The 16,920-nt window shown below is 32.7% G+C and overlaps 3 protein-coding genes across 5 annotated transcripts; 1 reads left to right on the forward strand and 2 right to left on the reverse strand.

The window, feature by feature from the left end:
* Window positions 1-2,871: 2,871 nt before the first annotated feature.
* On the reverse strand, window positions 2,872-4,351 carry LOC127259943 (agmatine coumaroyltransferase-2-like). The gene has a single exon (XM_051287562.1). It carries the CDS (start codon window positions 4,265-4,267, stop codon window positions 2,954-2,956), a length of 1,314 nt encoding a protein of 437 aa, XP_051143519.1. The 5' UTR covers window positions 4,268-4,351; the 3' UTR covers window positions 2,872-2,953.
* A 1,376-nt stretch (window positions 4,352-5,727) lies between these two features.
* LOC127260152 (aspartic proteinase 36-like) lies at window positions 5,728-9,217 on the reverse strand. Its single transcript, XM_051287842.1, has 10 exons — window positions 8,688-9,217; window positions 8,054-8,183; window positions 7,674-7,924; window positions 7,184-7,408; window positions 6,933-7,095; window positions 6,771-6,844; window positions 6,564-6,660; window positions 6,360-6,426; window positions 6,118-6,189; window positions 5,728-6,028 (listed from the first exon to the last, which is right to left on the reverse strand). The coding sequence occupies exons 1-10, from the start codon at window positions 8,918-8,920 to the stop codon at window positions 5,862-5,864; spliced, it is 1,479 nt and encodes a 492-aa protein (XP_051143799.1). The 5' UTR covers window positions 8,921-9,217; the 3' UTR covers window positions 5,728-5,861.
* A 3,055-nt stretch (window positions 9,218-12,272) lies between these two features.
* Window positions 12,273-14,898, forward strand: LOC127259942 (AT-hook motif nuclear-localized protein 9-like). Of its 3 annotated transcripts, none has more exons than XM_051287560.1 (6): window positions 12,273-12,847; window positions 13,070-13,137; window positions 13,244-13,375; window positions 13,623-13,784; window positions 14,298-14,346; window positions 14,422-14,597. In XM_051287560.1, exons 1-6 carry the CDS (start codon window positions 12,499-12,501, stop codon window positions 14,466-14,468), a joined length of 807 nt encoding a protein of 268 aa, XP_051143517.1. In that variant the 5' UTR covers window positions 12,273-12,498; the 3' UTR covers window positions 14,469-14,597. The 3 variants fall into 3 exon arrangements, with proteins under 3 accessions (XP_051143517.1, XP_051143518.1, XP_051143516.1); XM_051287561.1 differs by having other exon boundaries at window positions 14,322-14,346; XM_051287559.1 differs by lacking the exon at window positions 14,298-14,346 and having other exon boundaries at window positions 14,422-14,898.
* Window positions 14,899-16,920: the final 2,022 nt, after the last annotated feature.

Genomic DNA, 16,920 nt, shown 5'->3' on the forward strand with positions numbered 1-16,920 from the left:
TCAGGCACTGTTTTTAATAAATTTAATTAGTATGTAAAATATAACTTAATTTGATATAATTAAAATTTTAATAACTGCTACGTATGATAACATTCCAGCAGCTTTCATTATAATTTACAAAATTGCTTCTTTCTTCTTCCCCCTTCCTATTGTTTATTTATTTACTTGTATTTTTTGTTAGAGGATACATGTGTATATATAGATGCATATAGTACCAAAAAAAATATATATATATATATTAGGTGGATAATAATAAATTGGTTAGGTGATCAATTACAAATATTTTTATATGCCTACATTACACAGTTTATCAAACTTTGAATATAATACCACCAAAAAAACAAAAAAAATTAATCACATAAAATTGCACCTGCACTGCTGCACAAAATAAATAACACTGTTGGGGGGAGGGGGGTTACTTCACTAGATAAGATCAGTCTAGATTTGTCCCAACGAATGTCTTTGTTATTGGAATAAATAAGTAATTTATACAGGAAGCAATAAGAAATTTATTAAATCAATATTTGCAGAAATATCTCGTTAATTATTGAAATTTTGGTCAGCTATCATACCAAAAGTTCTTTGTGCTGTCAAAAAATTTAAAAAACGTTATTTGTGATATCATCTGTCAAATTAATATTTATATTCATATTTTCTATTTTATTATTAGTTAAATCTACAAGCATCCATGCGTTATCAAATTCATTATTAACTTCATTTTTTTTTCAACATATTTACTATTATTTATAATTTGACATGTCGCAAAGTTTTTTAATTTTTATTTGTATAAATTCAATAGATAAAGTTATTTATAACAAAAAAAAAGGTAAATATATATATATTAATATTATGCCATGTAGAAAGCCATATGAAATAAACAAAATAATAGTTGGAAATGAAAGTAGTATATATTTTTTCAATACGTGCTAAAATGCGTTATGCTGTCTTTTTTGTTTTAATATTTAAAGATATTATTATGAACTTACTTGCAAGGTGGTTGTGTTTTTGGCATTTGGGGTTGAGAAATGTTCAATAGAGAAAGTTACCTTAAATGTGTATATATATATTTATGATGTACTCGCAATCGCCACTATTCAAATATATTTTGATTAAATTTCAATCGAATTTAATAACATGCAAACTATGTACAAAAAGATAAATTATGAGTTCACCCGAGATCATCTCTAATATAACTTCAATAATTGATTTATCCAAAGAATGTCATAGTTGAATATAAAAGTAATTTGATTCATTCCTTTGCAAATTTATTACTATTTTGCTCCCTGTTTATAATGAGAATGACTGTTTTCTTTCTTTTGAAATGTATGTCTTTCATTTGTTTTGAACAATAATTTAAATATTTAGTTTTATACAAAAATAATATTTCTTCGGTCCAATTTCTATTGTACTAAAGTATATTTGCACGGTTTTTTAGGTGATTGTCTTTTTGTCATGAATTGATAAATTTGCTCTTAATTGTATGGTAGAAACAAAAAGTAATAAATGAATGAATGGTAAAAACGTAAAATTTGTGTTTAAAAAATAAAATAAGACAATAGTTGTTGCACGTTCCAAATAGGAATGTAGGACATTAATTTGTGGACAGAGAGAGTATATTTTTATTAACAATTACATTAATTACACAGTAAAAAGAATCAGATTATGTTTGTTTGACAAAGAGATAACAAAGATACAATAATGGGTAATTTCTTGATCCACATAATTTATCCTTGTTTGAATTTTAATAAATATAATATTATATTGACTGATTATCGCGATCACAAAAATATTTTAAAAAGTATATGAATAAGTTAATGAATGTAAAAGAAATTTTTTAATAAATTAAATAGCAATTATATATTTGTAAATAAATATAATAGTAAAGTAGTGTGTAAATTGAAAAGTATGTAACAAGTATTTTTTATAAATAGGAAATACATATTTGTTGTAGAAAAAAAAAAAAGAAGAAATTTTTTTTAAGACTGTTAAAGCCATAAATGAAATATAAGTCTAATCAAATACTTAAAAAAGAAATTTATTAACAATTTGACACTAGAATTCTAAATAATCCAATTAAAAACAATGAATCTCCATTCACACACTTCTGACAAGAAGGTACTTCACAGCTTAATTTACAAAAGTTTGATTGTTGATCAATGAAAAATTACATACTTATACAAAATTTAGGGGAAAAAAAGAGTACAATATTGAATTTTGACGGAATGATTAAGACATGATCAAATATCCATGATCGGGATAAAATTTAGGTGAAACTAAATGGAGATCCGAAGCAACTCATGAAGAATGAGCATAATATTATTATTATTATTACTCCCGCCGTCTCATAAATAAATATCTATTTGCTTTTTGTACGTAATTTTAGAAATATTAGTATTATATTGAAACATAGTAGGAATACAGTAGAAATGACTAAAATAATCCTATTAGTATGTCTGTGTGTGATATAAAAGTAATGATATTTGTGTAATATATTATAAGTTGTAAGGGTATTTGTAATGTTAGGTAGATAGTACCTTTACTAAAAAAGGAAAATTGATACTTTTTTATGGGACGAACTAAAATAAAAAAATGATACTTGGTTATGGGATGAATGAAGTATTATTATTATTATTATTATTTTCAATAAAGACTCTTAAGGATAATATAAACTTGGTAGCAGAGAATTGTAGTTAAAACATGTAACTGAATCAAAGCCATACAAAAAGGTGCATTTCTTTTTTTTAATTAAATTTAAAATTTTGAACTATTTTATTAAATAATGTTCAATGTGATATTTTATAAAAAATATATATATATATATCTTTTTAAGAGATATAAGATCCAAATGATAAAAAAATTGAACATAAACCGAAACGAAATACACTGAAACACAAACTTACGTAATTTATAATGTAACATAACATATCTTTGGACTTTTGTTTTTGGTACTTAGCTAGTCGAGAGAATAACAAATCTCTTCGAACTTCGCCACATTGTCCCGAAACAAAGGAACAAAAACATCGATGCTTCGATCTTTGGCGAACGACGGGAGAAGAAATATCATCCCCTCCGTCGGGGAGAACGACGGCACGAAAATGTGAGGGCTTCCGCTCCCGAAATCGAGATCGTAAAACGGAAATCGGAGCCAACTATCGACCTCCAAATCCGGCCACAATATCGACTCATGTGTGTCCGCGACGGCGTTGGGGATGAGATCTTCCTCCTTAGCCTTATGGCTCGCGAAATCGATAAACGACTTGAAATAGTCGTCGCCTACGTTCACGATGGCCTCGTGCAATAGCCTAGCCGCGTACGATAGAGGATTCTCGACGAGAACCTCGACTTTCGACCTCGCGAATGCCCACAACACCAGATTCCCGAAATACTCGTCGGGCAACTTGGGTTTGATTCGAGATCGCCCGTCAACCGACATCCTCACCTGCGTCGTCTCGTGACCGTTCAATCCGCGAGCTATCGTGATCGCTCGCCATAGATGACCCACGAGGCTCTCGAAAGTCGTATACGAAGCTTTGTTCGACGAAGCCTTGGCCTTGAGCCTCGACAAAAAATCGACCGTGTAGTGCACTCGGTGCACCACGATGTTCTCGACGCTATTGTCGATCAACGGGTAGGCCTTCTTGAAATTCTTGCTTATAAACTCGACCCCCCGATGCTCGTACTCGAACACAGGGGGGTCTCTCGGGGAGAAAACCGCACGGTCGCAAAAGGGTCGAGGAACGATCTCGAGCCCCCGACATGCGCGGCCCCATGCGACCAAAAAATCGCTCGTCGCGTGGCCATCCGCGACCAAGTGGTGACTCGTGAACCCGACGACGAGAGACCCGCACGCGAATCGGGTGAGCTGAACTTGCACGAGCTCGACGACCCCGTCGAAAGCCGGGTGAAGGGTCAACGAGGATCTCGACGGCTTGAGCATTGACTGCTCGTCGAGCGCATGATCGAACGACGCCTCGACGAACCTAACGCCCGCGTCATTCAACAAGATTATCGGATTTCCCGTCGCGGGATCGGTCCCGAGCCTCCCGGCCCATGCGCGGTAGACCCCCAACGCCCTCCGTAGGCCGAGCTCGACGGCGGCGTTGGACGGCGTCGGAGGGCGGTAGGCGTAGATGACTGCCACGTGTTGATCGTAGGTGACACGATCGAAGACTGATAGGTGAATGAAGTTTGGGGAGTTATTGAGAACATTGGAATTGGATTCGTAGATTGGCTTGACGATCTTGGAAGATGATATTTTGAGCTTCATAATTTTAACGTTAAGGAAAAGGCTGTTAGGGAATGTAGATGTTGATATATTTATTATATGCAATGAAATGTAATGTAATGAAGATCGATTTTGGCTTAGTGGTGGGCATGCCATAGATATTGGAGGGGTTTATATACTTGTATTGTTGGTTGCTATGCATGTATTGAATTTCTCGATTTTATTTTATTTTTAGAAAATTATTATTTCAATTCAAATATTATTAGTATAGTTTATTTTAGAGGGAGGGTGAAGATAAGGAGATGGTGTAGAAAGTCAACCAGTGTTTGGGATCTTTGGGGGGGGGGGGGGGGGGGGGTTGTGTGGGGTTTAATTAAATTTTATTTGGGTAATATTTGCTATGATAGTTTGACTTGAGAGCAAAAAAATTATAATGACTCATCTTTTTGAATTCGATGTATTTAGGGTTTAGGGTTTGGAAATTATAATATTTTATGTTAGATTATTAATTTTATATTTTCTTGTAGTAATTTTGTTTTAATAATATTCATCGAAAATTATATTACTAAAAAAATTTGTTGAGTGAACAAATTTCATATACTTTTACATCTTTTTCATATAATTTCACAATAGAAAGTACAAAAATCTATAAATACTAAACACATTCTTTGTAATTTTTGTTTATTTTATATTTGATTTTTCTTTTTTACATTTCTAAATATATTTATAAGATTAATTAAATAAAAATACTAAAATTATACCATTTAAAAATTTGTATCAACGAATAAACGTGATAAAAAAAATTATGAAAATGAGAAAGTACAACATATAACTGAAAATACAAGTAAACACAACCGTTTTTATTGCAATTTATCGAAAATTGAGACGTATATATTTTGAATTGGCAAGTTATTAATTTATACATTATTGTTAGGTCAATTTTGATGAGCTGTTTCAACATTTTATTCAGTCTTTATACAAACGAAATAATAATACAGTAAGAAATATGCTCCTTTATATTTTGTAAGCGGAGGGAAAAAAAAATAAAAAATAAGTTGGATCAAAACAACAACAAAATTCTCTAAAAATTATATGCATTTGTACAATGAATCTAATAATTCAATATTCAATAAAATGACTATATTTTGAAAATAATAATAATAATAATAATAATTTCAATACAGTCCACAAATGAATCAAGACATCCAAAGACTGAATCCAATTTAGGGTAAACAAATAAACAAAGAACGTATAATTAAGTTTTAATTAAAAAGAAAAGGCATGACTTATTTATCATAACTTTTTTTATTAATTATTATAACATTTGACTTTGGAAAACTGTTCAATGTTATGCCATCCCATGAACAAAACAAAATGTTTTGCTTCTGAATTATGTTGTGACTATATTTAGAATACAAAAGAAATAAAATGCAATATTTTTTTTAAATAAAAATATTCGACTTGAATAATAGGTGCTAATATATTGCAAGAGGCACAATACATTTCCCTGTACAGAACACATTTACTTTTTCATGAAATCATTTTACACAACTAAGATGAGAGTAATTTCTCGAATAAGAGCGACTGCGGATTCCACGTTATCAAGAAAAAAAATAATAGAAATGTCAAATAAATGTCATAAAAATGGAAAAACACATATTTGCAACAAGAAACTCACAGCTACAGCTGCTGCCAATACATTGTTCTGTTCATAGGGTCTCGAAGCATCGTTTCGAAGTTGTCCCGTGTTCACGTATTCAGTTGTTCCGGTGTTGCTTAAGGAGACATTAACCGAGGAAGCGCCTGTGAGTACGTATGTATGTATGTATATATGCGAATGAGTTTGGATCGGGTAAAAATTGCGAGTGAAAAATGAAATTGTCATTGCTTACAATCGTAGTTGGTCCATCCAATCCGTTGTCCGCCCAAGTCATAAACGATTATTTTATCTTTCAAGACAAGATCTGCAAAAAAGATCGACACAAGTGCGAAATGTGATAGAAGAAGATTGAAAGTATCGCGAAAACTTGCAATTTGCACGACTATTTTATTACACTTATAAACGATAAATGTTTGTTGATGTTCTAATTTAGAGTAGAGCTCAATTGATATATATGTTTCGAAGTTGATGTACCTCCGAGAATTGTGATTCCTTGACTCGGAATTTTCTGAAAGGCAATGCACCAAACCGCGGCACCACCCTACACATCCGGAAACTAGTTGTCAAGAAAATTTGCACGAGTACGATGATTAATAAATATCTCAGTCGAAAGAAGGTCATGTGTTATTCATCAACATCGTCGCATTTTGAGCTTGTTGATGATTTTCGAAGACTTACAATAGAGTTCTGTTGCAAGAGGTAGTCCTGAGGCTTCAACTCCATTGATGCCCCGCCAGCAAAGTTCAAGCTGACTGAAGGAAAAATCTCGGCGACACTAAAGATGGAAAAGAAAATACAAACAAACAAAGCGTAAACGAATGATAAGGATGAATATATCCACTAGGTAATTAAAATAGAACATTGTTTTGAGAAAGTTAACTAAACCTGGAGGTTGTAAGATAACACTGATTTCCCTTGTTAAAGAGTGGCCGGACCGATTGTGAAATGGTCTGCATAATCTACATGTGGATCGAAAAGGCAGAGTATATATAAAATGCAGAGATTTCTGATGAGATGTAATTGAAAATTTTGAAATGTTAAACTTACTGCATTAACAAAAGGATCGTAAGCCTCTTCCGCAAGGTAGGCCAATGTTGTTCCTGAGTCGATGATTGTGCCTCGATTGTCTGATGTTACGAATACAGATGGATCTATAGGCAATTGTTGCCCATTTACGGAGATGCTCTGTAGATTCACATTATAATGAGGCCTGCAATGTTCGAATACCAACAACGAGTTATGTTCAAAGCTAATTGCCATAGAAAGTTTATAGAAGTTGAACTTTTAACTACACTCACTGCGATGGTACCATAGGAGTGTAGACGATGTTAGGTTCGACGATCTGGCCAAGAACCAAGATCCCACCGCCGTTTTCTCCCTTGAGGCAGTGAGAGAATGCATTCGGCGTGACGCCCTGAGATGAAAGTTGTGAAATGATGGATAAGCCCTGTTTACCCAATCCAAATATGCCGTCCACCGCCCTATCAGGCTTGGTGAGGTCTCCCGTCTGCGTCGTGCTACAGCTGCAATTAATATCGTATACAAAAGATGAAACACAGAAGAAAATGCAGAGTACCATCTTAGACACACTAGCAATTCAGAACTGCCAAATTGGAGATGAATGGAAAATAAACTTTCGAATTCAAAATCAAAACCAAAATCTTCAATGTTTAATCTATAGAATTATTAATTCTCACGACTACAAACACCTAAGAACACAATATATTAAGCTGAGTGATGGAAATATGGAATGGAACAACATTCAAGACTTCTACACAGTTCACTCACCCAAAAACAACCTGTGCAGAAGAATTTGAAGTGGACGAGCTCCCGACAACTGAGTCGAAGTACATGGAGTCCGATAGGTAATAGCCAGAAGTCCCGCTGCCATCGCCGTACTGGAATGTGTAACCACATTGATTATTTCTGCTCGAGCACAAAGAATCCGAGGATTGTGCACCCAACGAGCATCGTTGATCAGAGCATGAAATCGGGGACACTGTTGATGAGCCGGAAGGATCGAAGAACTCGAGATGAATCTGTTGCAATGCAGGTATGAGAATTTTAGCAATCAACTGCAGCATATATATGTGAATGGGAATGAAATCCTTGCCTCGTGACATCAAAATCGAAAGGGCAATGGAGAATTTAGATCAAAATAGAATTGCCTGGAGGCCGGTGGAGGTTGGGCAGCCTGAACAGGGCTTGCAGCTCACCCACAGAACATCACTCCCTGTGTCGATTTGTACGTAGAATTCCTTCGGAGGTGTCCCCAGTTTAACCCTCGTGAAGTATAACCTACATGAATAATCTCCGTGAATACCTTTTCTGGAAACACGATTGATTTCGAAATGAATTTCAACATATTGAAGCACCATAATTTGCATTGGCAAATTCATCAATAGTTTGACACATAGAAAAACCATCAAAGTTCTTACTTTGGTGAAATTCGTCCAAGTTGTTCAAATAATTGAAAAGGAGCATGCCTGAACTTGTTCAATAGAAAGCATAATAAAATTGTTCATAACTGTTGATCAACTTGACACGCAGTCCAAACTAAATTTGAATGTTCTGTAATAAGAACAGAATCGTATTCGAATTCAAACTAGTATTGAATGTGGATTTACTTTACTGCAAGACTGACTTCAAAATGATCGAAATCATAATTTCGGAGTTAAAGATTTTTATTTACATTGAAGGATGGGGAAGAACACAGTTTAAATCCAACCGAACGATCGAAATGTGAAAATCAAGGATTGAAAAAAAACACAGTATCGATGGCGATTAGACGTAAGGACGTACCCAACAAGATAAGGATCGAAGGTTCCTTGAACGGGGAAATTAACTACTCCGAATGGCTGCTGCTGCTGCTGCAGTAACCGACCGTGTCGAACTCGGTCGCGCTCTCTGAGTCGACTCAGCTCCACTCCACCATGACTCGCCCGCTCCAGGCTCAGCACCACGTTTCTCCCTTCCCCATCCGCCGTCGCCGCCACCAAAAACACCACCACCGCCAGAATACTCTCCCGCCGCATTTAATTTCCGACGAAGATAACCGCCTCTGCTCTCTCTCCCGGACTTCACTCCACCTCACCGGCAAAATCACAAACGCAACAACAGATAATTAAAAAAACCAATTGTCAAACAGATGACGATCTCCGACGAATCCAGATGGACGAATTGCGTGATTGTATGCAATCGAAACAATTCAGTCCAGGCAAGAATGAATCAAAGTATTCGATTATACATTATCATGTGTACCTTGCGTTTTGTAGGCGATACTTTGATAAACTTCACTATCATAATTTTTGTTTGGTGGTGTGGAAAAGGTGTGGGCTTTTTGGAATTTCCCTTTTGTTTTTCGACACTTGTAACAGTATTTAATTATTATTATTTTGGCAGCTTTTTTTTCTTTGTTATTTTAAATAAAATCACAAATCAACTATTACAAAATTATTGAATCTTCTTATTATTATTTTTTATTTAGAACGTTAAATAACTATTATTATTATTATTTTTTAAATATAAATTTTATATTTTTACTTTTAATTCATTTATTACTTTTGATCTATATATATTTTATTTTTTTATGACGAATTTGCATTCGCTGTCGAAAGTGCGCACTGGGTAAACTCGGCCGAACCTAATACCTTGCAAACCAAGTCTGTCGTGCAAATATATTTAGGATAATAAAAATTTAACGGAGGGAGTAGCATTTTACAAAATTTTATTATTGAACATAAAATTCAATTGAAATTTTTGCTATACAATAGAAGACAAAAGGTCAATTGCTCTTTAATTTGTGCCCAAAAAAGAAAACAAAGGATAAAAAAACATAAAAAAAAGGCAGTGAAATAATTGGAGGAATATGGATTCCCAACTTTTGTTACGAATATGGTATTTGTATTCGTATCAAACTTATAAAAGAGATACCAATAAGTAAAATTAAAATTAAAATTAATGGGTATATTCACTTGCATTTTATTTTATTTAGATATTACACAGTAAAATTAATTATTTTTATTTAAAAACATCATTTTATTTTATTTATTTTAAGGACATCAAAATAAAAGAAGCTAGAAGAAGCTATAGGATGATTCATTCTTTTTATTTCTTTATGAGCTTTGGTGAATCAATCCTATCCATTTTCACTTTATTTCTTGCACTCTGACTCTGCACTTTTTTTTCCCACTCTTTATTATTATTATTATTATTATTTAGTTGCTTTTATTTCCTTCTTCTTTTTTATTTTATTTTATATTGGGCTTGATGAATCATTTGCGGATGAAATGGCTTATAAAGATGAGATTGCATGAGCCGCTGGAATTACCAATATACCCTTGATAGCTAATGTAGGAGTTATCAAATTTCACCACACTTGATTATCAAAATTTGACAAATAAAACAATTTATATATACATATATGTTAAATTGCATACCTTTGCTACTTTCTTAAAATGTTATTTAACATTAATACAATATTTATGTAATTACACTGAAATATCTGATAAATTAAATAGAAATAAACAATTATTTTGGTTAACTATTTTGAAAAAGAAAATCATTCAAATTTTATGTTTATAAATGAATGATTCCCAAAAAGATGAATAAAAAAAAATGCCTTAAAACATTTACTGTGCTTTTCCATTTCTCAAAAGAAAAATCTTCTCAAATACTCTCAATAAATTATAAATATATTCCACAAATTAAATAAAAAAAATAAATAAATAAATGTTCAAGCTCCACCATCCCCTGCATCTCACTGTTTATCTTTGACAAATATATATATATATAATTAAATAAATAAATACAATTAAAATGAAAATATAGGTGCACCTGTTCCTCGATATATTGAATCGATTGGTTATGGAGAAAGATAAATTCAAAATTGAGGAAGATCCACAGAAGATAGAAGAAGGATACGAAACGCCGTCGTCTGAAGAGCACAGGATTCCTGAAGTGGATTGCAGCCGGCCGCCGCCGCCGCCGAGGAAGAAGCGGAAAAGGCGGTATGTGCGTTGCCGTAAAACATTGCGAGCACTTGAGATGTTTGAAAATTGTTCACTGAGAAAGGAAGAGTTGGAATATTTCTTCCGATCAATCGCCGCTGCATTGGAGGCTACGGAAACACCGGCGGACGGAAGCGGTAGCTTGAAGAGGAGGCGTACGAATGGATGAATAATAAAGAAAGATATATATATATATATATATTCAAGTTTACCTATTCATTATTTTGTACGATATAAAAATAATAATAAAAAAAATAAAAAATAAAAAAATAGGATTGAACATTAATTAGGGGTATTTTTATTTTGATAATTTTGGTAAAATTTTGGTTTGAGTTTGGTATTAAAATAATATTTGATGGGATGTTTTGCGAAAGAAAAACATATATTTTTTTCGAAAAAATGTAGAGTTCAAATAATAAAGTTTGAGAAATTTGGGGTAGAAAAACATACATTAAGTTATATTGATAATTACTTAGTTCAAATATATATATATATATGGTTTGTTTGCCCATACTTTTGTTTATGATACATTCTTAAAACAATTCATTTATTATATACATAAATTCCCGACGCCTTATGTCACCTGTCACATATGATTCGTCCAGTGTAATTTGTCTGTCGAACCTAATTTGCAGGGTATTAGGTTCGGCCAAAAATTTACTCAATGCACACTTTTGAATAGCTACTGCGGATTTCCACATTATAAAAAATTATTTAAAATTATTGGGTGAATTAGAACCAATATTCTATATATAATTAATTTTTGTACAATATTTAGAGTCTAACAAAGATAAAATAATTACAATTAATCAGTCTAAATGGTAATCAACACATAAACATTCCCTTTAAGACTTGATCCTGCTCGTCTATAATATTTTGGTTTGACTGTCTATTTTGTAAAGTATTAGGTTGGACTTATCCAATCAAATGTTACATTTATTACTATTTTATATGTATTTAAAATTATTTTTTATTATTTGATTATAAAATATTTTATGAAAATATTTTTAATCCAAAATTTAACCATATAATTTTTTATATTATTATTTATACCACTTTAGGTTTTGAATTACAAAGAATAAAAAAAATGAAGTAATCAAGTAAAATATTTTGTATATTTTCATAATTATATTTAATGTATATCTTATTATATTTAATATGTAATTAAATTAGGGATATTATTAATCAATAATCAAGGAGCAAAAGGAAGAAATAAAAATTTTATTTAATCATAAAATAAATAATGGTAATTAAAATCAATTCTAATTGCAGTAATAATTACTGTGATTCCATTTTTGAATATTTATAATTTCATTATAATTAAAAATCCCATAAAAACAGAGTAGTGAATTCGTCATGCGCATGCGTTACTGAACGCTTTCGCTCCCACTCGCAAATTCTGCAAATCCATAAAAATCTCGATTCATCACTTACTCTGTCAAGATCTGTAAATTTATGGATGATCCATATATTTAATCTGTTTCTGTGATCAAATGCATGCTTATGCAGGGATGAACAACCCTTCAATCTGAGGTCTGTGTTATTTTTTCTTATTCTGTTCATAAGGAAGAAGCTTTGGCTGTTTCAGGCTTCGAAGGAATCGAATGGAGGGAGAAAATGATGGAAACACGGTTCCAGAGATGGAACCGGCCGGCGCGGTCTCGGAGCCTCAGGTTCCGCCAGTTCCGGAGGCGGCGGCTGTCTTCGAGGAGAATCGGAGCTATGTTGGAGGCGATGGCGGTGAGGGAGGTATGGCTGTGGGCGATGTAGGCGTAGGCAGGGGCGCATTTATTGTGAAGAGAAAGAGAGGACGGCCGAGAAAGCAGCAAGGAGCGGCGGAGGTGCGGCAGGAACTAATGTTTGTGGCGGCACCTTCTTCAACTTCTCTGCAAAAGCGAGGGAGAGGCCGTCCCAAAGGAACTGGAAAATGGCAAACACTAGCTGCTTCGTTAGGTGATATTCTGACATTGAACTGATTATTAACGCCCACCCTAGAAATTAGGGATTTTGATGTTATGTGTTTCAATTTGATTAATGGTACAAAAATGCCTCAAAGAGGTCCAGCATTTACGATTATTATATATATATATTACTTTTGGGTTTGCCATAGCAAGTACTCCAGATAAGATACGAATCGTTAAAATAATTTTCCACTTGTATGGTGGTCTTCTGAAGGGGAGAGTTCGGGAGATCCAGGGGAAAGCAAATTCACTCCTTACACTATTACAATTCGAGCAGGGGAGGTAATTGGCAAGATTGACAATGAATTTGTGTTTATACTAGATTAGTATAAAGAAGTGAGTATTTTTTTTATTTTTCTGTTATTATTATTATATTATTATGGTGCAGAACATTGCTCAAAGATTCTTTTCATTTGCACGAAGAACTTGTGAATCACTATGCATAATCTCAGCTTCTGGAACAGTTTCATATGCCGAAATTCGTCAATCTAGTTCATGTGGTGGCATTCTCAGATATGAGGCATGCTCTCTAACCGAACTTTGAATTCCATCTTTATTCAACATTTTATTCGGCAAAAGAATTAAAGTTTATTTAACATCTGCAGCTATGAAAGAGATTGTTGATCAGATATTTAACATTGTTGTTTCTATGTCTCTTCAAAGTTGAGTTGCTAGAAGTACTTAGTTATGATATCTTACATGGAGATACATTTATATATTATATATCAAGGGGTTATCAATTTAGTAAACTCCAGTATCTGTTTCAGGGTTCTTTTGATATTGTATGCCTGTCTGGATCACAGTTAGATAACATAGCAGGGGGTGTTCAAGGAAAAATCTGCGTACTAAGTGTTCTGCTTTCTGATCCGGATGGTACCCTTGTCGGTGGTGCTGTAGGGGATTCACTAATTGCAGGAGGACCAACTCAAGTAAACTAACTAACTTTATTGTTTATGTCTGAATCCATTTATTGTCAGATGCATGTAGGAATTTTGTTCAATGTAGCCACAATTAGCTGCTATTTGAAGAGCCTTTAGATTCATTTTACGAGTTAGTTGCAGTAATGCATATTAAACTTGGTTACATATCAAGGATCACTATAAGCATAGAAATTAGTCGTTTATAGAAATTAGTCGTTTGTGTGTTTTTTCCCCACAAAAATTGGTTGTTAATAACAGAGGGAAGTTTGTGCAAGGAATTTTTTTTGGATATTACATGTTATGAACCAACATTTGAAGGTGGTTCCAATGTTTCTTGATGCTTTTTAAAGTAAAACTCATATTTCTTTACAAAATTCAAATTTGTAATATGTAATACATGTCCATTAGCATCTCCATTCAATTGTTTTTTCGATCAATAAAGTTAAGCTGTGTCTTGTAGAATTAATTACGGAATCACTAATGATAGCCTGACCTACACATTTGGGGTGATTTGTTTTACAGGATTCATCTGTTTTTTTGATGCAGAGATGCTTGTGTGCTTCAAATCTTTGTATGGTTCTTATTACAATTAAAGAGATATCCTGCTTGGAGTATGAACTTATCCAGATTCTATCATGTTTGCCAGCTTGTGGTTGCGACATTCAGACAAGATCCGACGGAGCAAGTGACTAAGGAGAGTCCTTCAAGTGAACCTTCAAAGCAGGAAAACGATGCATTGGCCGTAGAACCATTACAGCAAGCAACAAATGGGGATCTACAAGAAGCAGAAGTGAATGGTCCTGCATCCTCTGTTTCTCCCACCTCAGTACCTCTTCCAGTCGAAGCAGCGCCAGATTCTGCCGTCCGTGGCCTTGATGTAAACTACGCCTCGCCCCATCCACCACCGTTTCAATGGACAGGCTTGCCTGATGCAGATCACAGGGGAGTTGGTGACAATCAGTGAAAACCATCTTTCTTTTTACCTCACTTCCTGAAATGAATAACAACTCTTGAATAATTGTAGTATGGATTATTGAGCAGTGATTCTTTACTTATTTTCTTTATACCAATTGGCATGTACATATGTATATATATGTATATGTGTAAAATATTCTTAGTTTCTTACTAACTTGAGACTGCAAAGCCAATAGTGTTGGTTGCTTACATGCTGCATAACTCCAGGCCTATCTGAAGAAATATGGGAGGACTCTGTAGATTCAATACAGTAGATGAACTCAGCCACAGGTTAGCCAATATATGTACATATAGATATATATATATATATATTAAGAGATTAATGTAACATGTTTAGCACTGTGAGGAAAAGATAATGCTGACTTTTTTGTATTCAGCTTCGAAGTTCAAACTGCTGCAATTGGCCTATATGGGAAGAACAACAAGAGGTGATTTACTTACCCTATTTACTGCTTTAATTAATCCATGGCTACTTTGACTGTTCTGGTATGGTGGTATGTGTATGATTGTTGCTGTTACAATACTTGATAATCACAGCTTTAGTTCCATTTAACTCAAAATATGCAAACCCCATCTTAGGTTTGGTGTTTATTTATTTTCTTTTATTTTTTTAGGAACTATATATGTTATGGTGTTAGTGGGAATTTGATGGAAATAAGAAGAAAAAAAAAGTTTGAGTGTTAGTATATGATATTTTGATGAAATGTGATGTTTTTAAGATGAAAAAACATATCTAAATGTTTTTTTTTAATCATAAATTAGAAGTAAAATAAAAATACAGATAGATACACTAGGGCATGTTTGGACAAGTGTCTGAATTAATGTTGTCGATATTAGATAGTATCAGCTGTGTGGCACGTGAAAGGAATACATATATAGATAGATGTGTTTATCTGATCTTTGATGTTGGGTTGAAGATGCAATATGATGATTACTTGATTTGATTTTATATATTTACTGGAATAGTCTAAGCTAAATTGATATATTAGGCCCTATATTAATATGCTCTTTATAATTGAATATATTAGTCTCATTCTCATATTCCATGTCCAATGCTATCATATCATTTGTATAAATACCATGTATTTATGAAATAATTATTTAATTTATTTTCCTTAGTTGTATATAGATAGTCCACTGGACCTGTAAACCCCTCAAATGTACTTTCCTTGATCATCCTACAAAATGATTTATAGGACTAGTACAAAATTATGAAATCTAACTATTGGACTTTAAGAAATCAAGAAATTTAACTATTGAAAATGGACCTGTATAGAATCCAATATTTCAAATTATTTAATTCGTTAGTTTTCACTTTGAATCCATATTGGTTCTTTTTTTTCCCAAAGCTGTGTATTATTCCCTCCTTCCCATGTTCTTCTTTTGAAAATGATTACACTTTAATTTTATTTTAAACTTTTAAATTTATTTTTTTAATTTTAATTAAACTAATTAGTTATCTTAATCTTAATTTATAATTATTTATATTATAGGATAATTATTTACTAATTACATTTATCCTAAAATACACTGTCTTTTTAGTAGTGCATTTTTTAGCAAAGAACCCCCCTTTATTTTGAGCATTATTTTTAATAAAAATTATTATTTATAAATAGTACTAAAAAAAATTTCAAAATCTCAAAACATCAAGTACAATAAATAGGCTGATGATTAAGTATTGTGAAGTCGATAGATTACCTAGTTTGATAATTTGGTATTATTGGTCATGTATTTAATAATGATTGTATTGTGATGATTTTGTGATATGGTAGATTGGTAGTGCTTCGTAATCAAACAAATTTCAATATTTTAACATTATTATGTAATTATTTTTATTACTATTTTTAAGTTAAATAAATACAAATAGTAAAAAAATACTTTTAATATAGACGAAAAATATTCAATTTTGTTCTTCAATTATAGGCATTGTATTAACGTGCTGTTGCCAAAGTTAAATAGTATTCTTAAGTAATCATTAGTAATTATTGAAATCTTTCTAAATTTATCTGGTAAATCTATAATATAAAAAATAAATAGAATAAAAGGCATGCTCCACAAGCTCTTAATAATTTCTCTGTTTGGATGTTTCAATAGGGATAAAATAAAACATCACGGAGACAACTGGATGCCATTTTTTTTTTTTTATATATCAATAATAAATAAAAGTTTT

This window comes from Andrographis paniculata, unplaced genomic scaffold (genome assembly GCF_009805555.1).
Source record: "Andrographis paniculata isolate CXL003 unplaced genomic scaffold, ASM980555v1 Contig60END, whole genome shotgun sequence".
Classification (NCBI taxonomy): Eukaryota; Viridiplantae; Streptophyta; class Magnoliopsida; order Lamiales; family Acanthaceae; genus Andrographis; species Andrographis paniculata.